The sequence below is a fragment of the Anser brachyrhynchus genome (assembly GCF_964034855.1).
Source record: "Anser brachyrhynchus genome assembly, chromosome: 6".
Taxonomy (NCBI): Eukaryota; Metazoa; Chordata; class Aves; order Anseriformes; family Anatidae; genus Anser; species Anser brachyrhynchus.
Window position 1 is genome coordinate 25,302,968 of NC_137700.1, and position 27,412 is coordinate 25,330,379.

Consider the following 27,412-nt stretch of genomic DNA (forward strand, 5'->3'; position numbering starts at 1 on the left):
TGTGAGTCATTAAGATATTGTCTTGTTTCTCTCCCAGTCTGAGTGCCCAGAGAAGCTACACCTAGATGTGTTGATGTCCTGATGAGTTGCTAAGCTCAGTGCTATCAATACCTGTGACCCCTCCTGGTGTTCCACACTCAGACTCTCATTTACTCTCCATTCATACCTATCTTAGACTTCCTGATATGATTCTTTATTCTCTCTGCCTCTCTTGAATTACCGTCTCCTGCCCTAGGACATCCAGTTGCCATTCAGTGGTCCATGGGTAGCTCTGGGCTCCCTCTGCTCATTTTGCATGCATTAGTCATCCCCAAAGGGGACGCATAAAGGTTTCCAAGCTAGGAAAGAAAATTAGGTCTGGAGAGGAGCAGAATGACAATGTCAAAAAAAAAAAAAAAAAAAAGAGATTCAGTGGCTAAGACAAATACCAGACAGTGTCTTTATTGAATGAAATTGTTAAGTATTGAGATGCACCTGGGACATAGTAGGGTGTAACCAGTTGGATCAGCCAGAAGGTAAGCACAAAGAGGTCTGGGATAAGTAATGCAGGAGTGTGGAGCTCTTTCCTGTGGCATATCGGGGTGAGCTGTGCAACCAAGTGCTTCTTTCTTTTTGTTCTCCCCATCATCCATGTCACTACCTTCCTCTTGAAGTCAAACATCTAACCTGGCCCACTGCTTTGGATTCTCTTTGATAATGCATGCTACTTGGTGATTCCCTGTCTTTCTGCCTTGGTTTTCATGTTGTTGAATGCTATTTTCCTGCAGTCTGCACCGGAGGAGGGGACAACTGTGATTTCTGAGTCTTTGCACTCTGTCTTTTTCTGCCATCTAATGCAAGGCTCTGTCCTGTGTTGGAAGGACGTGGTGCAGTACTCTGTCAGGGTCATACAGCACTGTCAGGCATCTAGGAAAGTGCAAAAGAAGGGAGAAGTTATAGACAAATCAGAGCTGTTTCTGTTTCTCTCTCCTCCTGCATACAGGCTGTTTACTGTCATGCAGTCTCACGTTCTGCTGTTGTGCAGTGTCCCTTCGGGGAGAGACGCTCTGCGCCTCTGGGTGTGTAGCACCTATTGAAAAAAAGTTCAAATCTGCCCAGGGCTGCAGCAGCAAATGCTAATGAATCAGGCCATGGGAATGTATAACATTTAAACTGCTTTTAGGAACGGCTGGTAGGGTAGCCTGGACTTTGCTCCTGAGGAGGGAGGTGAAATGCCTACGTAACGTTGTGTATGTCAACATTCATGCCTAGGGACAGAGCAGACCTCTGGAGAGCTGACTTTGGACAGATAAAACACAATGTAAACTGCTGCGGGCGCTGAAGCACTCAAACGGGAAGCAGAACTGCAGAGTGGCCATGCCTGACTTGCAAATGGCAACATGAACTGCACTTGAGGGAGTCCTGCCCCAGGAGCTCCTGGTGAATGTGGGAGAATTTGTGTGCCTGCCTCTGCTTACCTCAGGTCTGCTGCACCTCCTGGCAGTCCGCAGTCCTAGGCTTCATCCTAAAGACGTAAGAGCATGGGGCAGTCATGGATGGTGTCTCTTCATATCTACTTTTCTAGAGAGGACATGGGGGCTTCCTTTCTTAGCAGGCTCTCAAAATTTACCCACCTCATAGCTGCTATTCTACATGACTAAGAAGTATTCCTGGTCTAGGTTGCTATTTCAAGCTTTCTAATTAAACTTTACATTTTCTGCTCCTTCTACCTGTTTTATCTCCCTCTCTTCGTTTTTCTAGATGGGGGGGAAAGGAGCATCTCTCTATATTTGCATTGTACATCTTATGCTAACCTTAGGTTCTCTGTAACCTCACTAACAGCAGCAAGTTGGTGCTGTAAATATCTGTAAATATTTATGATGTTAGTGTTTTACCCACCAAAGAAGTGGAATGGTGGTTTACATCCTCTAGATACTTTAGACTTCAGATATTTAATCCTTGTCTATCTGCTTTATCCAGATAATGCCTATGTGTAGTTCTATTGATCCTATTGTTTAGCCATTCTTGATTTCTGTCAGTCAAGCCAGTGATATCTGAATGTAGCACACTAGTTAAAGATTGATCTTCTTTACTCTCAGATTTGCTTGAATCCTTTCTTATCTTTAACCTATTAGGGCTTTAGCGCTACTAGGCATTCAGATAATGGACTAAATGATTAACAAAACTTAACAACGTCTGATTTCTGAAAAGGCAAGATGAGATGTCTTTCTGTGCCTAGGGTGGTAAATTTGAAGATGCAGCCAACTCAGCACATATGTACACATCTGTACACACAGGGTGTGTCTTTTAGAATGGTTTACTGGAACTTTTGGAAAAAAAGAGCTCCTCACTCATGCACCACGTCTGATACTGCTGTCTTCTCCACTGTTCTCAGAGCTGCTTTTGCACAGTGAGCATTTGGGATCTGCTTCTTGCTGCATTCAGTAGAGAAGGAAATAGTATTCATCAGCATGCAATTCCTCCCGCACATGTTTCTCATCCACTCTCTTGCTGGCTTGAGTCCCTGAAATGTTTTACGAGCTTTATGAAATTCAGCATTAGGTGGGATTAAAACAACCTGGATCCTCGGGGCAATGAAGGCAGCAGCCCAAGGAAAGCAATGGAGAAACAGACCTGAAAAATTTCTGTCTGGCAATTCTGCTAGACAAAGCCATGTCTGAGTTAATTAAGGGGTGGCACGTCCCAGGCCCAAGTGTAAAGCTGGACTAGAGGGAACCTCCACCACCCCCCTCAATTAGATGTTTTTGCAAACCTGTGCCGCAAGCTGCAGGAAGGAGGAACGAAGGGGCCAGGACCTTCAGCAGAGAGATGAACTCATAGTACTCAGCAACTTCTCCGCTCTGTGTGCTGGGGCACGTGCAGGACATGTCTAGTGTGACCAGATCCCGTAAGAAAGGAGCAATGTTCAAATTAGCCTCAAATGAGAATAATTCTTTTCAGCAGGCCTCCTCTAAGCCTGACTTTCTGGCAGGTTCCCTTCCCCATGCCCAGGATCAGAGTCTCTCCTGCTCTGCAACCTTGTAGTAACAGACAGGTCAGAAGCTCATGGCAACATCATCTAAGAAGCAAGAATGAAGACCCCAAAGGTGTGCTAAAACCTGCATGGGATTTGGCACATGGCCCAGGCTGGTCTTGCCTTGCTACCATAGTGTATCGAGGCCAAGCTTGTAGCTGAATTCATTTAACATCTCTCAGTAAAAGCAACAAGGCTTTATAGCTTGGTGCTTGCTAGAAATTTATGCTGGGTTAATAATGCCTTTGTCGTCTTTCTTTGAAGACCACATCCTTTAATCAGAAGCAAAGACTGACAATTTGCAAGGCAAATCCCCCTCTCTGTGCATGAGCATCAGAAAGCACCAACCTACAAGTGGTTTGGTGAGAGAAAAATACAGTGTTTGACGTGAGGATCTCCTGGCTTGCTATGAGTATTTGTCTCAAGCCGCAGCTCTGGCCACTGGTTTCTGCTCCTGTGTGGACAGAAATCTGCCTCAGCAGCATTATGATTCAGATCAACTGGATCAGTAAAATGACACAGCAGAAAAACTGTCCCCTCCCTCTTGTTTCTTTCCTGTTGCTAGCTTAATTGCAGCCAGACCCAATTCCTGTGGTATGGTCAGATGTAAGAGGGCAGCTGAGGCACAGCCTTTGTGTGCACCCAGCAAGGGAGAGTGTTTGTCCTCCCCCAGGCTGCCTAGCTGGAGAGGGAGATGAAAAAGTCTGAGGATCAAAAGGCCCTTGAAGAAGCCCAGAAGACTGTTGCTTCAGGAATGGGCTAGAGGAAAGCCAGAGTCTCCAGCCAGATGCTTTAGTTGGCAGATCTGGGTCCTCCCCATATCTCAGTTCTCCATTTCTACGCCATTGGGATGTGCTTAGGTACAGGGGGCAGAGAAGTGTTTGTGTTTTTTTTTTTTTTTCCACTAAGTGAAGGGAAGCAGCACCTCTGCCTGAGGAGCAGCCAAGCAACTGAAACCATCTGTCAAGAGGAACCCGAACCTCTAGTTGTGCTGCTTTAGAGAGCGCTTCTCCTGCACCACTGTGCAGGCACCGTGTGGAGCAGCAAATTTGTGGCTCAGAAGAACACTTCTGCTCCCAAGCACACCAGTTTCTTTTCTCACTGTCCCAGGCATGCGATGAGAGGGCTGTCACCTCAGCACAAGGAGGGCGAGGGAGCATTTGATTGAAATACCCTTGGACACAGATGTGCATTCTTGGTGAAGCACTAGGACAAAAGTCTTCAGTGCAGGCAGATTTCCCTCGAAGGGGGAAGTTAAAGTGCAAACTAAACATGAACTTGAGCCGCTTCTGCCCCACAGAGTGACTGCAAATAACATCCTTATTCAGCAAGCCTGAATCTTGAGTGTATCTATGGCAAAACTTACCCTCTTGACAGATCTCTGAAGCTCTTTCAGAACCCCCCCAGTCCCCCCTGCTCTTGACTCTTGTCAGCCCTGTAGAGCAGTGCAGCTGCATGGGATGTGAGTATCTGTTCTGCTTACCGCATCAGCATGGCTGGAGGCAGGCAGGCGTCAGGGAGGAGATAGGTGAACCTTTGGAGTTTTTATTACTGGTATTTATTGGGTAGCTAGAGGCATGCTCCTGCTTATCTGACCCTCGAACTGATATAGCAAGAGCTGTTGTTAGGGAAATGCAATTCTGTACAGAGCTGTTGTGCAGAGGGTGGTCAAACCGGAGGCAATTGATAGTGTGACTTGACAGTGCTGATATAAATTATCTTTATAAACCAAAAAAGCAGGCCTTTCCTGCACTCGTAACTCCAAGGAGCCTAAGTAGAACAAGCTTATTTATAGTAAGACAATAGTGCTTGGGAACAAGAGGCTGAGGAGAAACTGTGACAGCAAACCAGCGGAAACGGATCTTCCTGCTTTCACACGTTCTTGGAGCTGGGGACACATGGCAGCGTGATGGATGATGGGTGACCCGGGAGGGCTGCTGTGACCCGCCGGGGAGTCACAGGGCCTCTGCAGGCGTGCGACCAGGTGGAATTGTCACGGTGTGGCACCCTCGAAGGGTGACACTGCCAGGACCATCCCTGGCCCCAGCTGAGGATTTCCAGGGAAATCCCCCCTGGGTGTGATGAGCCTTCCAGAGGGATGAGGGAGGGAAGGAGGGAGATGGGGGGCTGCCTCCAGCCGTTCCCCCTGAGCTAGGGATGGATGTGCGTGGGCCGTGGGCCACGTACCGGCCGCAACACGGCGTTTTGGCAGCTTCCAACCCTCGGCATCCATCCCGGCGCCGGGGGGCTCCACCGCTCCGCTCCGCCCCGCACCGCCCCGCACCGCCGGCTCCCCCTGCGCGGCCCCCGGAGCGGGGGGCGGCCCGGGCCGGCGGCACCGCCCCGGGACGGGACGGGACGGGACGGGACGCGGGGCTTCTCCGCTGCCTTTGCCCGGGTCCCGGCGGGGGTTGCGTGACAGCTCCGGGCACTCCCCGCCGCCGCTTTATATAACCCGCCGCCCGCACCCGGTTATAAAACGCCGCCGAGGCAGCGCCGCAGCCAGAGCCGCGTGTCCGCCGCCCGGAGCGCCGCGGCGGCCCGGAGGTAACGGGCAGGGACCGGGAGCGGGGCAGGAACCGGGACCGGGAGTGGGGCAGGGAACGGGAGTGAGACCGGGAGCGGGGCTCGGACCGGGACTGGGACCGGGAGCGGGGCAGGAACCGGGACCGGGAGTGGGGCAGGGACCGGGAGTGAGACCGGGAGCGGGGCTCGGACCGGGACCGGGACCGGGAGCGGGACCAGGACTGGGAGGGGGGCTCCCTGCGGGCGGCGCTGTCCCCGAGCGCTCTGGGGTGCGGTGCTGGTACCGGTGCCGGTACCGGGGTCGGGGGGTGGCTGCCCGCGGGGTGCTGCTGCCCGCGCCCACCTGTAGCCTCTGCCGGGCCGGCTGCATCCTTCTGTCATCCTCGCTCGTGCCCGCAGGGCGCTGGCAAGGTGGAGCGGTGCTTACCGGTAACTTTGCAAAAACACGTATAAAAGGGCTCGTGGGGTTGTAAAGGGAGAAACCTGGCTATCCGAAGCGCATGTGAGGTTTACAAACAGTCGAACGTTCAAAAGTCTAACCGGGTCTTTGCCCTTGGTGTCGTGGTCGTCCTTTTTTTTCTTTTCTCCCGAATGTGTTGTGCAACCTTTATATATAAGCCTTCTCTTGCTGATGTAAGCTGCAGATCCTTTATTGCTTCCCACAGGCAAGGCTTTCCTAGGGGTCACCAGCCACAGGATGCATCCAAGTTAAACAACCCTTCATTTTCTCCCCCCTGCCACTCTTCCTTTACTTATAAAGAAATAAAAACTACTGCGGTTTCTTGAGCTTTCACAGCATGGTTGGCATTGGAAGGGACCTCTAGAGGTCATCTGGTCCAACCCTCCTGCTCAGGCAGGGCCACCAAAAGCTGGTTGCCCAGGACCGTGTCCAAGCGACTTTAAGTAATAGGAAAGGGTAGTTTCTGTTTTCTGTTTGTTTTTGTATTTTTTTTTTGGTTTGTCTTTGTTTTTTAACCTGGCTCTTGGAGCTCCTGTTTCTTAAGAGTGAGACCATCTCTCTTCCTGAGATATCCCTTTCTTCTGCAGTGATCGGTCCTACTGGTTATCACCATCTCAGTCCTCGAGAGAAAGAAGTGTAAACGGTGGGAAAAGGGTGGTTTGTGGGTGCAGATGGCAGGAAAAAGGTCACTTGTGGAATACATCTGCCTTCCCACAAAACTCAACTAATCAGCAGCGGATGTCTTTGTGCACAGTTCTTTCTCCTTGTTCTTCATTATCCTGGTGAGAGCCTTGGCTCTCCACACAATCACAGTAACTTTTTAAGCTTTCCAACAAACACCTTCGTGCCAGCAGCTAAAAGGGAAGTAAATGATTAGACTAGTTTGTGTTAGTCTAACCTGTTCCCTTCAGTTTCTGGAAAGGGCACATAGTGTTTCCCATCTTCCTTGCTGTGATTGCCTGGAAAGGAGACAAGAAGGTTTTTGGCTGCGAGGTCACCTGGATAAAAGGCAGGGTGCGGGCTAAGCCCAGCCCTCGCCCAGGCTGCAGAACGTGGGGACCACAAGGTTTTGTGTTCTTCTCATGCAATGTCAAGGGAAGAAGTTTAAACTTTTATTTTTTCTCTTTTTTTAAATGAGTGAAGGGGTTCAAACTTGGTCTCAGTCATTTACAGCAACAGAAAGTGAAGCATCCCTTGACAAAATAGCTCTGTTGCTATGACTACTGAGTGAAGCAGTATTAATGGTTATGGCAGTATTGATACCTACCTGCTGTATAGGTGCTGCTGCATGGGCAGGGAGAACAGCTCTTTCCCTCTGCTGGTCTCATGCCCTTCCTTCCAGGTGCTCCCATCCTGTGCTACGGAAGCAGCTTATCTGCTTGAATTGGGATGGTTTATAACTTTCCCTGTGACTTCAAACAGATACCATATTTAATTTTCCTTAATACACCCGTTTGTACCCTTCTTTTCTTTACTGTGGGATGTCCCAGATCTCTTCCTGTGGAAGAAGGAAATACCTGCAGACTAATCCAAACTTCTCTTCCTCCTTGTATCTGTGAAGCATCTTGATACTGGCATGACTGAAACATGCTAAGTGAGACGTGTAACTGCATTTTAACCAAACTGATATCATTGAAACAAACTTGTGCCAGCAAATAAGGTTTTCTCTGCTGGCTTTGTAAGGGTATGAAGCGGATTAAGCGTGTTCTACCTGATGGAGGGGAGCTTCAGTCTCTTTAGCTTAAGCATAGCAGCTTGCATCTGTAGCCCCCACTGTGTCAAGCAAGGCATTGACCATCACAAACAGGCTTGGTTTTTACCTCATCGGATGTTCTTTGAACTAGTGTCACTTCTCCAAGAACATCCATGTCTTGTTCCTAAAGGCTATCTGCATTGTTCTAAGTGTTTCCATGCCTTTGGGGACTACTGGATGTCTTCCAGTGCGGATGTCCATCCTTTTGGAAACTTGGCACTTGTAAGAATTGGAGTGGTGTGCATGAACGTGCTTTTTCAGGACACCTTCTGCAGGCCTCTTTGCTCACGTCTTCTTCCCTGAGTGTTTTTGTGTTCTTTGTCTCAGTAGATGGGAACTGCCCAAAACAACAGCAGCCCTAAAAATCTTCATGCAGTGGAGTTTGACCTGTGTAACAAGGACACAATGGCAGACACATTTGATCACAGCATCATTTCTGTTGGAGAAGAGGAAGGAGTGGGCAATTTCCAACGTTCTCTTCCAACACGGGAGTCCCTCCGATCCCCTCGGGGCTCTGTCGTGAGTTTCCATAACATCCAGTACTCCGTTAAGCAGTCCAGTGGATTCCTGTGTAGACGGAAGACTGTGGAAAAGAAGATCCTTCAAAATGTTTAGTAAGTTCCTAACTAAAATACCGGAGGGTAGGAATTAATCTGCTGCTGTGAATCAGTGACCTGAGTGTCACCTTCCAGATCCAGTTGTACTGCTGTACAGAGAAATGACAACCCTCCTGCCAGTCTGCCATTCATGTGAGCACTTGCTAATTTGCCTTAGGCATAAAAATTGGGATATAACTGGAGCAGTTTCAGTTACTGATCTAGGCAAATTAGGACCAAACTTGTGCAAACTCTTCTGCCAGAAGATCTGAGGGTTCCCTTAACTGTGGTCTGAGATGTGCTGGGAGGAAATAAGTAACAGAGGGCAATTGTTTCTTCTTTTCCAGACCCAGCTCAGCTGGTAAGATGCATAATTTGCCTTTTGTAGGTTGCTCTTTATATCCAGCTCTGGTTTTGTTCTGACTGGCAGTCCGGGACAAGAAAGGAAAATGCTTACTGATTTCAGATTTAAGGAGAAGTTCTTAATAATCTTGAAATTTTGCTTTCAACAATCCTGAAAGGAAAACTTCAATAATTTTGTTCACATCCGACCTCTACTGTGAGCTGCATGTGAACAGTCCTCCATTGGGAATAACTCTTTCCTTCTTTCAGTGGCATTATGAAGCCAGGCTTGAATGCTATCCTGGGGCCAACAGGGAGCGGTAAATCTTCGTGAGTACTTTCTTTTGCTCTTTAAATGCCCAGTCAGCTGCTCAAAGGGGATGTGGGACTGCTGGGGTTGGGGAAGATATGAGGGAGCTCCAGGCTCAGACTTGCGTGTGCCTGGGAGAAATCTGGAGATGCAGCCAGACCTCTTGTCTCTCTGATGCTGGCTTTGCTGGAGTTCTTGCCCTGCAGTGGTGTCACACCCCTCATCTGCTCCACTTGGCAGTCCACATTACTGCCATCACCGTTAATGGTGGCCTGAGTGAAGATACCAGGCAGAACTGGGGTGACTGGAGCTCAGGTGTAGGCTCTGTCCCAGACCTGCCCTGGGGTGGGGATGAGGGCAAGGTCCCTCAGGGGCAGTAGGGAAGTCATCCCAGTGACGTTGCTGTAGCAAGGCTTCCTCGGAGATGCAGGGTCAAAGCCTTCTGACTGCCAAGAATAGGGTAATGTCAGTCTGTAGGATCCCTGCTGGGTTTCATCACCCCAGCCTGGCTGTTGCCTGGTGGTGGGAATGCACATGCTTGAAAACTTTGGATGAAAGCACTGAGAAGTAACTTGCAGACTATCTCCAGCCACTGCTGATGCTGTTTTCTCTCCTATATAAAAATGTTAAGAGAGTGCTATGTCATTCTTCCTTTGAGACTGTCTTGGACAGGCAGATATGGCCAGAGTTCATGCAGGTGTGTTGTTGTGGTGACCCTTGATCTTCCCCTCTAAGGAGACTGCCAGCTGATCAGGATGTTTGCAAGAGCCAGACCTCATTGGTATTTACATAGCTAGTAGACAGCCTGACCTCTAATTTGCAGTAAGGAGAATCCAGAGATATGTTAAACCAAAATGACTTTATAAAATTAATCTTGACTGTAGTCTTGTTTATACCAATTCGGATTAATTTGCTTGAGATCAAAGTAGTTTCTTCTGTGCTCCTCTGGCTGGAGAGCAGACAGCAGCTGCTTGGCAGGGCACTTTTGTGTGTGTGTGTCTGAGACAAGCTGTTAGCATGGAGACTGAGTTAATATCTGTAGGGGGCTGATGGCTCTGAGGGTCTGTATATTGCAATACTGCTGTGGCATAGCTGGCACTTGAGAATCCTCCATCTGCATCAGGCTTTCTGTACAAAAAGCTGAAGCCCCCAGAGCAGAGGAAGCCCTTTCAGTGCCTCACGTTTGGTTTGGAGCATGCCATGAGCAGGCTGTAGCTGCAGTCCTGACTGGTGGCACTTACCCGGTCAACATAAAAGCAGTTGTCTTGGCAAAACCTAACGTCTGGTGTCTGTCTGAAGTCTGCTAGATGTGCTGGCTGCCAGAAAGGACCCAGCAGGCCTGTCTGGAGAAGTGCTTATAGATGGCATCCCACAGCCTCCAAATTTCAAGTGCATCTCAGGATATGTCGTGCAGGTGAGTAAATGCCTTCAGTGGAGGCCTGGGAGACCTTGGGAGGGAAGAGCATAGGTTTTGGTGTAAAGCCTTTGAAAAGTGTCCTCCACGAGAAGAGGTGTGTGTGGGGGGAATACATTGGATGGAGCTCACCACTACATGGATGAGAGATAGCATGGTCTTCCCTGGTGAGTGAGTAGGTCTGCTGTGGGAAGAGGAACAGCTTCTCAAGAAAAAAGGCAGGGCTCTGTTGCATAAGATGAGCAAAGCATGAAGCAAAGATGAGCAAAAGCATGAAAGCATTAAGTAAGGTAATGTTCAATGATCCCTACAGAGTCTAATTTGATAATTCAGGTGTTACAGTGTTGTCCTGTGATACTGAAGACAGAGGAGCAAACTGTTTACTCCAGCCAAGTAAAGCATGGAGGTGTTTGGCTTCCCAAAGATGTGTGGGTGCCCAAGCCACTGGGCTACTGTGGCTTTTTTTTTTTTTTTTTTTTTTGTCTCTCTCCTGACGTTCCAGCAAGGGTTCTAAAAATAAAAATTAAATTAAATTTAAAACAGGGGTTGGTTGGTGGGAACTTCTCAACACCCAAAATCTCCTGTAGTAAAACTCAGAGGCAGTTCTAGTCAGCAGAAGTACCTTCAAGCTGTCCAACAATAATTCTAGGAAGTAAGTAGATCTTTGCTGTTCTTCCTCTGATTCTGGCTGGCTGGGACAGAGCTTCGTTCCACTCAGACAGGAAAAGCTGGCTGAATCTGCGGAAGTGGGTGGAGGCCTGGACCAATAATAGACCCTCAAAGCCCTGGGGGAGCTGAGGAGAAGGGGATTCTTGGCAGTTATATGAGCCTCTAAATCTGGAATCCATCCAGGCTTCTGTCTGCAGGCAGATAGAAAATATGCAGCCTTTCTGAAAGCTGACAGCTGGGGGGCTTTTGAGAGGATACATGTGACAAGACTTGTGATAAATCTTGATGCTGCAGGTTAAAGATCCCCAAATCCTCATAAATGGCCAGGAAGTTTCTTGTAGGTGTTCCCAGTTTGAGACATCTGTTTCTCCAATGTCAAAAGCAAACAAATGAAACCTTGAAATGATTGGCAACTGGGCAAGACATTAAACAGTTGCTCTCCCCTCCCACCCCTGTGCACTACTCCCTATATTGATAAAAATGACCCAAAGAGTCATAACAAACTGAAGGCCTCAATGCATACATATTTAACATATTATCTGTTCTGTGCAGATGGGTGTGTAAACCTGCTGAGTCATGTGTTATCCCTATAAAACTGCTAATGGTCTCTGCACTCATATCTTGAAAATGTTGAGCACTAGCAGCAGAAACAGCTACCTGCTCTACCTCACTATTGTGAGGAAAGTGCACTTCCGTAACAAAGTGGTACCATCTGCACTTACACTCCTGAGCCTGAAAGCAGGCTGAGGTGATGCTGGGCACAAGCTGGGAGCCTGCAGAGCTGTGTTCTCCCTTTGACTTTACTGAGCGATCTTGAATTTTGTATTCTGTATGCTTTGAAGCAGTTGTCACTCAGTCCAGTTTTCCCTGTGATCCACAAACAGCTTATCCAGTAACTGCCACCACAGGGACTGCCCAGTCAGGTAGCTGAGAGTGAGGCTTTTCAGCTGTCAATTTATGCTGCTTTCAGGATGATGTTGTCATGGGCACCATGACAGTGAGGGAGAACCTGCACTTCTCTGCTGCCCTGCGACTCCCCAGCTCCATCAGCTTTCAGGAGAAAGAAGAGCGAGTCACGCAGATAATCGGCGAGCTGGGATTAAGCAAGGTGGCTGATTCTAAGGTGAGCAGTGAGAATACCCATCTTAGAAATCCTACTGCCTCTGGAAACTAAACTACTTGACTCTGGGCGGTATGGAGTATGTAGCACAGCTACACTAAGCTAAGCAGGAACCTGACAAGGTCATAATACACGCAGGAAATCACTCCAGCTCAGGAGGTAGCTTGGAAAGAGGTATGTGTATTTGTTACTAAACAGGGAAGATTTTGGGCCGCATCCAGCATGTTGTATAAGCAGAGGGAAAAAAGTTGCCTAGTCATAGCACCTTGGAACGCTGCGTGGTGGCTTCCTGGCTTTGTGGGACAAGACAAGGGAATTGTTTTTACAATTGCTGAACGCTGTGGGGGTGGGAAGCTGGGCTGTGATGGAGAAGTTCTGTGCAGAGCTTGCTCCTCCCAGCTGCATTTTTACTCTTGTTTTACCTTTATGTTACTTACCCCCACTTACTTGGGTAGCAGGTGAGCTACCCATGAAAGGCATCCCCAATTACTAAAGCTGCCTCTGGCTGCTCTGGCCTTGTCATGGCTCTTGTCAGTGTCATCTTTGTTTCCTGATGCCAAAGGTGTCTGGCATTACTAAAAAAATTAGACTGTCTGCTCACTGCTACACAGTCCTCCACAGTGCCATTTGAGTCAGACCCATCATCTGCTGCTGGCTCTAAGAGCTCACTGAAGGGACACTGAAAATGAAAAGGTCTGCTTTTCGTGGGTTTGGTGAGCCCTGAACTCTAGAGCAAATAGTTGCAAACGCCTGACTTCTTCTGCTTGTAGGTAGGAACTGAATTGATCCGGGGAGTGTCTGGAGGGGAGCGGAAGAGAACCAACATTGGGATGGAGCTCATCACAGAGCCACCAGTTCTTTTTCTGGACGAGCCAACAACTGGCCTTGATGCCAGCACAGCCAACGCTGTTCTCATCCTCCTGAAGAAGTAAGAGTTGATTCTTCAGGGCTCTGCTGAAATTTCTTTGCTAGCTCATTATTTAAAAAAGGAATGTTGCTATGACTTAGTAGCTACAATGTTTGTGTTTTTTCTTCTTAAAGCTAGACTAGCAGACTCAGAAGTGGTTGTAAACCCTTTATCTGGGTCTTGTCCAAAGCTTTTTGAAGTTGATGGGAATCTTTCCACAGCAAGCATTGGACTGGAGCCCAAAAAGCAGCTATAGCTTGGACAGCTTCCCTTTGCCACAGAGAGGGGTAGACTGTGAGGTCAAGCCTTGTAATCACAATTTATTGGCCTTCCAGCTGAGCCTATTACAAAAGCTTTTCCTCTGTTATGACAATGGCCTGTAACTCAGATCCAACTTCACCTGCATTTTTGCCCTCAGTGCTCCCCATTACCTGCTTTAGAGATGAACTATCTTCTGCTGCAAAGAGGTCCAAATGAGGCTCATGTAATGAGAATGAGTTCTAACACTCCTCCTGTGTTTGCGGCATGTTGTCTGACTTTGTCCATGGGTACCTCTTACTCTGCTGTTCGTGGATAGAGGGTCTTAATCAGGGGGGATACTTGTTGGGCATCAGTGACAAAGCACTTGAAAAAGCATCTGACAAACCTGAAGAAAAACTAGTTTTGACTTCTGTAAAGAGTAAGTCCTCAGCAGAAGAGCTAGGAGAAATCTCGGCTGGCCAGACTTCAGCAGCCTGCTGTGTAAAGCCTGGCTATGCCACTGAGTGCAATGGGACCTTTCCTGTTAGTCATGTTGAAGCCTGGTACAGAAAACTTATAAGGAAGATTTATATACAGCTGTGGTTAACCTGTGTGCTTAACCTTTGCTAGCCACAGACAACATAACATTCTGCCTACCTGGGTTGCAGCAAGTCTCTTGTAATGATGGGTGCTTGAAGGTCTTGCAGGCAGCATCTGACACAGTGAGAGAGAAGAGGGAACTAGAGCTTTACTGGGTTGGGACTCTAGAAAGCTGACAAGCATTTATCTTGGATTTGGATACTTACATTTTGCTTCAGCTACTATGACCCTTCTGAATTGCAAAGTGTGGTGTATTTGAGAGAAGTTTTTTTTCTATTTCAGGCTCTCCAGAAGAGGCCGAACCATCATATTTTCCATCCATCAGCCCCGCTATTCCATATTCAAGCTGTTTGACAGCCTGACGTTACTAGCCTTGGGGAAGGTGCTGTACCATGGTCCTGCAAACCAGGCCCTGGACTATTTTAGTTCTATTGGTAAGCTTTCTGTGCCAAGAGTAACAGTAACCAGCTACCAAGTTTAAACTGTCAGTAGGTTTTTACCCTTGATCTTGATAAAACTCTCATGCTATTTTATCACTACAATACTAGAGGCTGTACACAGACAATCTGAACACTGTTAGGTTAGAATTAGAAAAAAAAAGAAATAGTAAAAAGAAAAATTTCCAGATAGAATAGAGCATGGGTGTCTCCTGCCTCTGTTTTGACTTGTACCAGGTCAAAGAAACGGAATTGCTTGGACATTTAGAAGCATGATGCACAACAGACAAGATCATGCTTCTAGTTCTGCCAAGCCTAGATGGCAGACCTGGTCAGTTTTGAACCACAGCCTCCAGATTGGCAACAATCTGTGGAGGCTGATCCAAGAATCTGCTCTAGTCTGAATGCAGGTGGGTGACTGAATGGACAAAATCATGGTGTGTCTTAAGTTGGATTAATAATTGCAGTGTTGGTTGGCTGCCCCCCCTACAGATAAGGAGGATGGGGGTTTCTGACTATAATGGACAGAGAACATGGAGTGAATTCCCAGTCTAGATGCAGTCATGGACATTGGATTGGAAGCTTTGATTGCAAGCTTTCTTCACTGGGAAGAAGGCAAGAGTTGTCCATGCTGAGCTCTGTAGAAAGAAGCAAGCTGCAGATTTCTCCTTATCTGAAATCAGTGAGGAATAAGCAGCTCTGAAACTCTGTATAGATACCTCAGTTTCACCATCTCCCAAATCCTGTCCGTTCTACTGTTGTAAACTAATGATCATGAAAAGCAGTGAAGCAGTGGGTTTCTCTCATAGCAGGGTTGTAGAATAGTGATATAGTATTAAACCTGACTTTTCAAGCTGTGCTCTGTGTAGTACAAACATGTTGTCATATGGAGTTTATTTATTTACTTTTAAGGATATGAATGTGAACCCTTTAACAACCCAGCTGACTTTTTCCTCGATATCATAAATGGTGATTCAACTGCTGTGGCAGCAAACAAGGAAGTTCACGAACCCGTGGACACAGGAAAAGGTAAATTGTCAAGCAGAAACCCACCTGGGTTAAATGTAGTTATGGCAAGCTTTTATTCTCTGGGTTTTCTCCAGTCTAAAGACACTTTACTATCTTTTTATTTTTCCTACTAATAGATATACTTTGCTTTGGGCTTGTTTAAAGATCTCAGAAGACTTAAAAGGGATTTTTTTTTCTTCCTTCAGTAATATAGGAGGACAGTGATAGATATTAGTTGTCTGCAAAATGTAGGAAAGACAGAAAAACTAGAATTGCTTAGTCTCAAGAAATAGCTGAGAAAAGAAGACAAGCTTTCAGTCATGTAAGGGGCTGCCGTACAGAAGAAGACAGATAGGCCTAGGAGTAATGGATTTATGTGGCATCAAGAAAGATTAGATAGAACTACATGTGAAAACAAATTCTCTAACAATATTATGAGTGAAATGTTGGAAAAGATTTGTCTGGGGATGCTTTAGCTTATCTATGACTGAAGGATTTTAAGGGAACAGTATTCATAATGGTGTCTTTACGGAAATGGATCACTGCAAATCATTGATTTCCCCAAAATCCCGTGAAAGTTTACTAATGGCTTATTCTAAGACTGTGGCCATGTTTATGCCACAAAGGCAGATGATCCAGGCTGATTAAAACTGCAGGGAAACCCTCTCACTCAAGCTCTTCTCTTAAGCTCAGAGCTAAGGCTTGAACTATTCAAATTCTCTGGCTACTCCTGATCATATCTTTGTCCAGCCTCCAGAGCGGACCCATGCTGATGGGCCATGTCTGAAGGTAGGGGTTCATGGGGAATCACAAGCCATATCTTGTCTTTGCCACTTAGAGGTGAACAGTGAAAATGGAGCGGTGGAACAGAATGCGGTCAGCAGCGTGGTGGATGTGCTACACCAGAAGTACCTCAACTCCAGCCTGTACCAGAGCACAAAGGAAGCACTGGCGAAAGTGGAGCTGGGACGGGGAAGCAATCGTAAAGTACGCAAGCAGGGGCATGAGATTACCTATGCAAATGGATTCCTCACCCAGCTGTACTGGGTTTCCAAGCGTTCCCTGAAAAACCTCATCAGGAACCCGCAGGCCTCTGTTGCACAGGTTGGTAACAATTGTTAGAAGTCTCAGACTCCTGATCTCAGTCCCACAATCTGCAGTTTGTAGAGCACACTTCTGTTTTCAAACTCAGTTATGGGAACAGAAAAGTCGTGTGCCACTACCACTCAGGTTGTTGCCTTTGGAAAAAAAAAAAAAAAAGCAGGATTACAGCACTGAATACTGGGGAGTGGAGTAAATGCTCCATGGTTCACATGGGGAGCTTCCAGGGTGATGTTAATCTTGTGGCTTGACATTTCAAGCTGGAATATTCTTTGAGTGTGCTTCTGCTAGCCTTTATGAGCTAAAGAAGATCAAAGGAAGGAGAAAAGGGAAAAGGATAAATCATGACAATTTGGCAGAAGTTTTTTAATTGTATGTGTTTTATGCTTACATGGACTCACACTGCATAGTTTTAGGTAGGCATGACTGTTAAACCCTGTATATACCTTAATGACCATCTAGTGATTTGTCCCTATTTGCCCAACTGAAGGACTCCATTCTCCCTTTCCTCTTTTCACTTCCAGATTGCAGTGACCATAATTCTAGCCTTGGTTGTGGGGGCCATTTTTTTTGGTGTGAAACTGGATCAAAGTGGCATTCAGAATCGGTAAGTTAGAAAGATGAAGCTTGCTCATTTCTGTGCCGATAGACTACAGGTTTTGGCCACAAGGAAGGCTCTGGGCTCTGCTTGGACCACAAAGGAGGGTTGGGTTCACCAGCCTGAACACACTGCAGAATGATACTACCAGAGGTTCTAAAGGGACCACAGTTTCATTGGGCTTGCACACGTGTCTGAAGGAAATGTGCAGGGGAAGACAAGGGAATAAACCTGGCTTTGCAGCTAAGATCTACAGTAGCACAATTATCTCTGTTCTATAGACAGAGACAGAAAAGTGCTGACTTGATCTTGGCTGTTTCTTCACTTCTTGACTGCTGTTTTGCATTCTAGGGTTGGATCCTTGTTTTTTGTCACCACAAACCAATGCTTTTCCAGTGTCTCTGCAATTGAGCTGTTCATCAGAGACAAGAAACTATTTGTGTAAGTAGAGATGCTCTTGGACTGTTTCCTGCCCTGCAGTGAGGGGGGGAATATCTTAAAAGCTAACCAAAAATATTTCTACCTATGAGGGCTTGAGAGCTGATTTCTTCTTCCAACATCAGAATGTAATAGTAGTGCTAAATCAGTCAGTAAAGCAAGGAGCTGAAATGCTAAGAAGTGATGGTAGGAAGGGAGAAATAAAATACTTTTACTTGCTTGCTGTATCACAGTTTACCGAGAAGTGCTTTTTCCGCTTCTGGTAACAGCCTGTTGTTGAAGCCTGCATGTGAATCTTGAAGATTGTGAACCCTGCCTGCCCTCTTGCTGGCCTGGTTGAAACAGGGTTTTGCAGTGGTCCCAAAGTGGTAAGACTGTGCAAAGATGAAGGGGGAGTTCTTGGAAAAGCTTCTCAAAGGATGCTCAGAAGAAAAGTGCTGCTGGCTGGCTTGCAAGATCTCTTTAACACTCAAGTGTATCTGTCTATATACATATGTATATTAAATACATATATAAATGTGTGTATGTATATAAGTGTGCATAAAAAAGTGTATATATACATGTTTAAAAGGTGGTTTGGAATAGCCTCCAGCTCATGGGACGAAAGGGCAAAAGATATGCGGTAAAAAGGAAATCAGAGATTTGTGCCTGGAAAATGAGCGTGATGTTTTTGTGAGGCACTAGCTTAGATGTGCGCACAACCACTGGCAGCTTACTCAGAACTGCTTACTATTACCCCTAACAGCTGCTCAGGAATGAATCTATGACATTTCTTGCTAGTCTGGCCTGCTTACCAACTTAGTGGGGATTCTGGCACCTCACCACTTGAGTCTTTCCATGAGCTCCATTATGCAGCAAGGCAATCGTAATGATATTTAATTGCCCTGTGAACTGGAGGTGAGTTAATGTCCTACAGGTGTTTTCTCATTCTTGGCTATCATTCCTTCTCCCTTAGAAACAGTTGTATGAGATAGCTGTGGATAAACTGTTCCGCCAGTTAATCTCATACTTTCCCCTGCTCTTGTGTTTAGGATCATTCTCTTTGAACAGAGCTTTAGGAGCTTTTTTCCAGTATGCTATTTGGTAGTCACATGGCTTCTCATTCATCTTCCCAGAGTACTCCCAGCATTGCTGCAGGGCCTGTGAGATAGATCAGCCCTTACTTTGGAGTGGGAAGTGGCAGCACAGAGAAAATAATCAACTTGCATATAGAGGAGTCAGTGGTAGAAAGAACAAACTGAATCAGGATAAACCAGACACACATACTGAACCTGCTTCCTAGATAACCTCTAAACCTGTACAACTTGCCTCCTTCCTGTCCTCGCAGTCATCAGTACACCAGTGGATATTACCGTGTGTCTGCCTACTTCCTGGCCTTGATGATAGGAGATCTACTGCCCATGAGAACTGCTCCAGCCATCATATTCTCATGCATCACTTACTGGATGATTGGTAATGAACTGATGCTTTCATTGAACCTGTCATCTTCCAACACATTTGATTTCTGACTTAGCCAGAGTTTAATTTGTTTATCTAAATTGAAACTGGTTGAACCCTCAGCTGATTTAAGTGCTTGGCATCATACCTTCTGAGGACTCTGGAGCAGGGGCAGAGACACCAGCAATCAGAGAAGGGGACCTGCTCGTCCATGTCTTTTGCTAATGCTTTAGAGCTTTCACAGTTGCTGCCAACTCCAGACTCAGCCTTTCTTCCTCCTTTTCTTGTCTTGTGTGGGAGCCCAAGGGTACCTCTCTGAGGTTCGTGATGTGGCTATTAACTGGACTTTTTCTTTCTGCTTTTTGACAGGATACCAAGCTGTTGCAGGCCGATTCTTCTTCTTCATGCTGGCCCTGATACTGGTGTCCTACACTGCCACAGCCATGTCTCTGGCTATCAGTGCTGGGATGGAAGTGGTGGCTGTGGCGAATCTGTTCATCACCATTTGTTTTGTCCTGATGCTTGTAAGTACATAAGATGCACAGATGGATTTAGGAGACAGGCTGTCTACACGAATGGGTCCAGTAGCTTGTTACTCTCTGCCTGCAATTTTACTGACACTGTAGTCAGATTTACCTCTGCTAAACTGTAATCTAAGTGTCAAACCATTGCTCAAACACAGTTCTGTAGGTGTGGTGCCAGCAGAGCTGTGCTAAAAGTGTGCCTCAAAAAAGTGTTTTTTTTTAATTGTCCTTGGAAAAAAAGGACAGCATTACAAATCTAAGTGATCAACTAGATTGTTTAAAAGGAAAAAAAATGAAATAAACTTTAGATTAGCTGATTTTCTTGCATTAACTTTGGCTGCCCAGTGGGGTTTGCAGGAATGGCATGGTTTGCTATAAACTGGGTTTGTGACTCATTAGTCTCTTTTGTTCTCTTTCAGATCTTTTCAGGCCTTCTAGTAAACCTCCCTTCTGTAATGGGCTGGCTGAACTGGCTCAAGTACTTCAGCATCCCTCGATATGGCCTCACAGTAAGTAGAATGTAGCATTGGTCTCCTGTGAGTAGTGGCTACCGTGCTGCATCCTGGGGAGGTTTTGTGTATAAATGCAGTTCTCTTAAAAGTCTGACTTGGTTTCTTTCCTCACATGAACGTGATGAAAGAACAAACCAGCCATCCTCAAAAAGGAAGAAAAGTTAATCTGTGTAAAATGTGAAAACCTGAGAGACTGAACAGTTAATTTGAGCCACAAAATTAGTACTGCTTGGATAGCCGCAGAGCAAACTGTTCAATGATGTACTAATTCCTAGCCCGACTAGTTGATCCCTCCTGCTTCATAGTGCTGGTGCTGGGGTGTCAGTATGCAGCCATATGGTTTTCTGGGGGAGGAGACTGACTCGGATAAAGGTAGATAAATGGGGACTTGTAGCTGGCAAGACAGAAACCCATGGCTAATACACTGAAAGGTAACTCTGAAGTTACAGATTCAGACACCAGATCATCCTGCATGTAGACATTGGAGCAGTTCCTTGGGAAGTTAGTGGTTAAGAACTTCAAAATAAGTGCTGAGAGGTAACTTTTCTGGGCCACTCACACCTAAAATTAACGTATGATTCCAAGACTAGTGATATATATCTCCTAATAATCAAGCACCTTTGAGGTGTTTCAGCTTTAGCAGCCCAAGTCACTATCTCTTTGTAAAAATCTGCTGTCTACCTCTTTCCCTAGGCTCTTCAAGTGAATGAGCTTAGGGATCTCTACTTCTGTGGTGAGAAGACACCAAATGTTACAGTGTCTGTGGGAGATGCAGGTAGTTGTCCTCCAGTTACTTCAGGAGAAATGTAAGTCTTTACCTCATGACTGTGTTTGGGTCTGAATTGTAATGGCTTGCTAAAGGACAAGTCAGACTATTTCAAAACTTACTACTATCCAGAGAATAAGTGTTTGTGAGAATAAGTGAACTGTTTCTATAGCTTTTGGAGCTATTTCTATTTCTTCTTTTTATTTTTATTTATTTTTATTTCTTCTTTTTATTTTTATTTTTATTTCTATTTCTTCTTTTGGAGCTGTTTCTATAGCTTTTTGGAGCTGTGGGCCTCCAATCATTGATGCATAAAACTAAATATTTTTGTATGTATCATAGTCTGATGTGGTTATGAGGCTTGCTCATAAACTGCCAGTTATCAGTAAGAAACAATTACGATGCTATGGAATCATCTGAAAAATTATGAGAACAAAAATTCCAGATTTGTTCCTTAAGCTTTATTTTTTCATGATAAGTCACTCTATTTCTGTCATCTCTGCCTTGCAGAGTTGTGGGTAGAGAAATCTTTGTATGACAGGAAAATAAAAGTAACCAACTGAAGACTTACAGTATCTTGCACCAAATATAATATTAATTAATAATATATAACTTCTGCCCCATGCTTTTCTGCAGGTGTTCTGGTGAAGCATACCTGTGCAGCCAAGGAATTGCACCTACTGACTGGGCAATGTGGGAAAATATAGTGGCTCTCTTCTGCATGACTGTTATCTTCCTCATCATTGCCTATGCCAAACTACGGTTTATGAGAAAGTTCACATAGATTCCTGCATTGCCTTGCTCAGCAACTTCTCAGGTCTTAAAACGGCGAAGCTTGTTAAAGCCTGCTGGAGGTTGCCAAAGATTTCAACTGACTTTACTGGACTTAAGATGGAAATCCTGTCCTACTGTTTCTGGACCATGATCTCCATATGATTGTATGATTTTGTTTTTTAAGAAGAAATGTATTACTGTAAGATTGCATAAGTGATCTTTTTTTTTTTTTTTTTTTTTTTTTTGGTAAGGGAATATATTTCTCATAATTCTTAGGTACTTATCAAACTCTTTATTATAGAGCGTCATTCTTCCGTGGTTAACTTGTACAGAAAATATACACACGGAAATATTTTCCTCTGAAAGTGTGAGCTTCTCTACCACATGGCATAAAGTAATAATGACATTTATGCATTGATATATTGCCCCTTGTTAGTGTCCATCACACCTGAGGAGATCCAGAAACCATTCACAATGAGTTGGACATGCATTCAAGGTTGAAGTCTATACAGTGAATGAGCTCTCAGTGCCAGGCAAGAGTTATACTTTTGGTAGCTCCTTTGTGGAAGATACTTGCAGAAGCAGCATTTGCAGATGGCATCTAAACAGTGGTATAAGCCACAGAACCTAAGAGTGAGAAATATGATAACAGTTGTACTGTAAAAATGAATTCTATATTACTTAAGAAGGGATTTTGTTCCCCTCTTTTTTAAGAAGTGAATAAAAACCTGTATGTATGGTAAACCTTTTTAGCAGGCTTCCTGTTTAGCTGTGCCATCTCTATATAGAGATGCATATGTATACTATACTATATACGATATATATACTATGCTATATTATATACATATACTATATATACTATGCTATACTATATATACTATATATTGTATAGTATACATATACTATACATGAATGCTATGTATAGTATAGTGTATATATATACTCTATATCATACTATGCACAGAGTAAGACACATAGCTACTGCTGTGGTAACTGCAGCAAAGCTTACCGCAGTCACCACGGCACAGACTGCAGCGTGCCAGCAAGGAGAGCAGCTTCTAAGCTGCACGAAGACCCTCACCCGGCAGTGCAGCTGCTACGCCAAGGGAAATACTGCAAGCATGGGCTGGAGAGGGCTGGGCGAGCCGCAACCCTTGGAACGGGGCTGGTCTGTCAAAGTGCTCCTGCAATCCATGTTCGGGTCACGGTGTCGCAAGGAAGGAAGTAACTACACTGACAGCACAGCTGTGTGAAGTCAAACACTTTCAACGCTGCTTCGCTGCCTCTTACAGCTCATGAAAATTAAAACCGTGACACACTTTACATCTCGGTATTCCTCTCTCTCCCGCTGCCGCTATGGGGCCTGCTCCCACACGTCCCCGCAGCCCACCCCTGGTTACGGGGCCGGGGCCGGGGCCGGGGCCGGGGCCGGGGCCGGGGCCGGGGCCGGGGCCGGGGCCGGGGCCTCCCCTCAGGCTGCGGGGGCAGCAGCGCCCCCGTCGGGCAGCGCCCAGCGCTGCGAGAAGGCCGCGGCCCGCCCCGGCCCGCCCCGGCCCGCCCCGGTTCTCCAGGGCCGCGCCTGCGCCGCCATGGCGAGGGGCGGGACCGCGGCCTCGCGTGAGGGCGGCGGCGGCGGCGGCGGCGGGGGCCGGGGCCGGGGCCTGTCGCCATGGCGACCGCGGCGGAGGGGCTGCCCGAGGCCGGCGCGCAGCCCGCCAAGCGTAAGGGGCCGGGGGCTGGGGGCGCCCCGAGGCGGTGGGGGGCGGTGGGGGGGCGCTGCCTGCTCCCGGCCGGGCTGGGGGCTGGCTGCGGGGCGGGCCCCGGGGCTGTCCGTCTGTCCGTCTGTCCGTCTGGTGGCAGCGTCCTGCCATGTATCTGCGATCCCCCTACGGGCGGGGACCGGGGGTCTCTGCGTTCAGCCCAGAGGCAAGGCAAAAGCTGTCGCAAAACAAAGAGCAAGCTGCCGGGTTGTGGGAGATCAGAGCAAGGGCCAAGTGTGGTAGAAATGGGTTTCGAGGAGGAAAGCGCTGATTATCGTTTTCCGTGGATGGAAATCCGTTTCTTCCCCTTGTGAAACTGGCTTGGGGCAGTTTTCGTATGTTAAGGGAGTGACTAGAAATAAACATCAATGGAATTGCGCACAAAGTTCTTAGAGGCAACATCCCGCAGAAGTTCTCCCCATATTCCTTTTAGAGAGGGCTGATATTTGTAAATGCAGTCGGGCCAGGTGCCTTCCCCTTAAATGTTTCCCAACATATTATTTAAAAATAATCTTGATGCTTCTTTAAGGTAAAGGCTTGGTTTGTTCTCCTTTTGTGCAAAGTAGACAATTTGTATGGAAAGTAGGTAAAGTCAACAACACCAACAAAAACAACAACACCAACAAAAATAAAACACTTGGACCTTCTCATTTTTATGGTGTGTTTCTGTACCTGCTAACCGTCCTCTAACCCTATAATGTCTGTACCCCGATTAGTGGATCCTGCTGTTGAAACAGCAGAGGAAGCTAAGGAGCCTGCAGAAGCAGACATCAATGAACTATGTAAAGATATGTTCAGCAAAATGGCCACTTACTTAACAGGTGAACTGACAGGTAAGGCACTGCAGTACTGACTGGCAAATAAATTTTTATTTCTTTTCATTTTCTTTCCAGGAACTCTGTTGTGTTGTTTGTATAAACTATACCTATTTTATCATATTTGACAAGGCTGGCAATAACTGTTCTGTTCCTCATAGGTGCTTCACATGCGTATGTTTTAAAAATCAGCAGTCTTGTCCAACTGCTTTGAGCCTGTAACAGGCAATCATACAATTATATAGGTTGGAAGGGACCTCTGCAGGTCATTTAATCTAATTCCCCATTAAAAGCAAGGGAAACTTAGCAGTTAGGTTACTTAAGCAGATACCTGCCTAGCGGAGATGCTTCATAAGGTTGATGATCTCTCTGATATGATCGTCCTTCCACATTGCTGTGAATGTATAGAAGATCTCTTATCTCTGTTAAACAGATAGGGGACTGCGGGAAGTGGAAACTTGGTAATTTATCTTCTGAATTTCACTGCATTCTGTCTTGAAAATCTGAACGAAAGTGACTTTGGTAAAATAGGCAAGGAAGTCTGTGAGGCTGAGAAAATGCAGGGATTGCCCAAAACTCTATCTACCATTCTGATCTTTGAAGCATTCTTCCTTTTTATGTTTTGCTGAATTGGAGTCTGTCTTTGGAATGACAGTTTCCTTCAACCTGAAGTTTCTCAAGTTTGCTTGTTTCTTGCTTGTTTGTTTTTTTTTTTTGAGAAAAAAATGCAAGTATGTATTCAACAGTCCAATTGATTTTTACATTTCACAAAATGTCATTTCTTTTTGTACATCATTATACTAATACCTCTACTACCACCTCAATTATTCTTCATTATATTTGGCTATTGTTTTGAAATTTCTTGTCCACTAGAAGAGTCTGCGCCCAGTTCAAACTGCATGAACATTAAAATGTACTCTGTTGCTTTTAAGCCACCAGTGAAGACTACAAACTCTTGGAAAACATGAACAAATTGACTAGTTTGAAATACCTAGAAATGAAAGATATTGCTATAAACATCAGCAGAAATCTGAAGGATTTAAATCAAAAATGTAAGTAAACCAAATAAGGGAGGGGTATAATTAACTCTAGACTTGTATGGGAAATTAAGCATCTAAGATTTGATAGTTTACACTCCAATAGGCTCTCAAGGAAAGAAAACTCACTGAAATATACATGCTGTTAGACAGTGACAATCTTCTGTATATCTTTACAAAACTACAGTGTACATAGACTAGCATAAGAGAATTTATGTCCCGTTCTACCCCAAATTTTGGACTGATAGGGATTAAATAACAATTCTTTTGATGTACATTGTTTTTTTATTTGTGTGGAGTCTAGCCAGTAAGCTTTTGCCAGTAAGCCAGTCTAGCCTCTTAAGCTTTTCATAAGTTGCTGGAATATGGCTATCAGCATCACCACTCAATTTTGGGGTGGGAAAAGGAAGGAGCTTTTGAAGTATTTTATCTGAAAAACATTACGAGAAATTCTTATGTTTGATGTATGAGCTGTTTCCTGGAATTGAATTAATAAGAACTAACAGCTTTTTTTTTTTTTTTTTTTAAGATGCTGCTCTTCAGCCATATCTGGAACAAATCAACCTAATTGAGGAGCAGGTTGCAGCTCTGGAGCAAGCAGCTTATAAATTGGATGCATATTCCAAAAAACTTGGTAACTATTATCTTTTGCTGTTACTACCTAGCAACATATTCCCATATAAGGAGATTTCACAAGACAAAGTAAACTCTTACTTTATTTAACAAGTCTGAGTGACAGAGTTGCCCGTGCAGCATAATGTTGATCCACTTCCAGTTAATGAACATTAGAAGTGTGTGTGAAGTGGTAAGAGTTGATAAAAGATTAATATATCAAGTTACATGGAGGTATAATACAGGTATTATTGAACTACAACTTATTAATGAAGCTTGATTTCTTTTTTGCAGTGTGCACTGATGCAAATTTTAAAGACAGATGTTTAATCCCACAAATAGAGAGATTCACTAAGTTCCACCAGGCACCCAAGTCTCGGCTTAAGTTAGTATGAGTTGTCTGACGTAGGCATCTAGATCTTGACAATCCCATTTTTCAATTAGTTTTGCCTAAGTACTTTAGGAAAAAATGGCCCCAAGTGATTTATTTAAATTAACTTGGTTGTAAGATGTCTTGTATTGCTGCATACAAGATTTAAGATTTTTACCTATCGAGTCCTAAAATACTGTTATTTTTCCTCCTGCAGAAGCCAAGTACAAAAAACTGGAGAAACGATGAAATTACAACAATCTTTAAGTTGGAGTTGGGCTATGAGTCATACTGATCCCTGTTTAAGTTACACAACACCAGTTTTATATGTTGACAAGGATTTGGTAACAGCTAACATCATGACTGGTAATCTTTTGTATCTATCGAATACAGTAGGCTGTATTCATGCTTAAAGCTGAATGGTATTTTCCTCTTCTCAAACGTTTCTGTTGCTTCTGTTGTTACACGGTGAAAAGTTGAAACTTGTCCCTAACCCGTATGTTGATATTGGCTGTGTGTTAGTCCTGTGTCCCACATGAAATGTTCTACTTAGGAAAAGCCATGCATAACCTATAAAGATGTTTTCCGTAGTAGCAGCAGGACCTAAACCTTTTTTTTTTCTTTCATTGAGCTCTGCATTAAGAAGATTCCCTGGCCTTTGGAGGTACAAATGCGGTATTGAAAATACTCGAGTTTGATATCCATCTTTATCTGTTTGAAATAGAGAGACTAGTTATGATAAATTTACAATAAAACAACTTGCTGCATTTGTCTCTCTGGAATCTCAAATTCCTGTTGGAAAGATTATGTAAGTTGTCCTTTTATTTTTCAAAGGGTCTGTTAATAAAGACAAACTCTTTCCAGTTACTGGAGATCATAGAAGAGAACATGCTTTAAACTCTGTGTCAAGTATTTCTGCACTTATATTCTTTACCTGTCCTGACCTCAGGTGGAATTCTTGTATCACATTATCACATGCTTAGCTGACGTAGCACATCCTTTCTCTGCTTTCCCAGTGAAGTTTTGTATAATATTTTGATCCTAGTAGTTTTTGAAGGGGCATGCCCAGCAAATAAATCTCCTTCTCTACAAGATTAACAATGCTCCAAATTGCTAATTTAACAAGGCCCTTTTCACTGAACGGAAACTCCCACTCAAAGTTTGTGGGTTTTTGTTTCCTATTGACTCATACTAGTTGAAGGTGGCTTTTGAGTGAGTTGCAGTAGATGATACTACAAGTGCTGATGTAGGAAAGAGGAAGTTCAAACTTTCG

The 27,412-nt window shown here is 45.1% G+C and overlaps 2 protein-coding genes and 1 long non-coding RNA gene across 4 annotated transcripts; 2 read left to right on the forward strand and 1 right to left on the reverse strand.

Moving 5' to 3' along the window:
- Window positions 1–799: 799 nt before the first annotated feature.
- Window positions 800–6,010, reverse strand: LOC308197653. Its single transcript, XR_013953197.1, has 3 exons — window positions 5,883–6,010; window positions 1,458–1,504; window positions 800–906 (listed from the first exon to the last, which is right to left on the reverse strand). It is a non-coding gene; the product is annotated as an uncharacterized lncRNA (long non-coding RNA).
- LOC308197652 (broad substrate specificity ATP-binding cassette transporter ABCG2-like) lies at window positions 5,326–22,289 on the forward strand. Of its 2 annotated transcripts, none has more exons than XM_080598515.1 (16): window positions 5,326–5,560; window positions 8,083–8,366; window positions 8,961–9,020; window positions 10,300–10,414; window positions 12,054–12,206; window positions 12,974–13,131; window positions 14,233–14,384; window positions 15,300–15,416; window positions 16,234–16,499; window positions 17,021–17,103; window positions 17,446–17,535; window positions 18,860–18,984; window positions 19,339–19,493; window positions 19,913–20,002; window positions 20,699–20,811; window positions 21,408–22,289. In XM_080598515.1, exons 2-16 carry the CDS (start codon window positions 8,083–8,085, stop codon window positions 21,553–21,555), a joined length of 2,109 nt encoding a protein of 702 aa, XP_080454641.1. In that variant the 5' UTR covers window positions 5,326–5,560; the 3' UTR covers window positions 21,556–22,289. The 2 variants fall into 2 exon arrangements, with proteins under 2 accessions (XP_080454641.1, XP_080454642.1); XM_080598516.1 differs by having other exon boundaries at window positions 5,357–5,560; window positions 8,080–8,366.
- Window positions 22,290–23,124: 835 nt separating this feature from the next.
- Window positions 23,125–26,905, forward strand: BLOC1S2 (biogenesis of lysosomal organelles complex 1 subunit 2). The gene is made up of 5 exons (XM_080596679.1): window positions 23,125–23,266; window positions 24,022–24,138; window positions 25,053–25,172; window positions 25,687–25,791; window positions 26,357–26,905. Exons 1-5 carry the CDS (start codon window positions 23,215–23,217, stop codon window positions 26,386–26,388), a joined length of 426 nt encoding a protein of 141 aa, XP_080452805.1. The 5' UTR covers window positions 23,125–23,214; the 3' UTR covers window positions 26,389–26,905.
- Window positions 26,906–27,412: the final 507 nt, after the last annotated feature.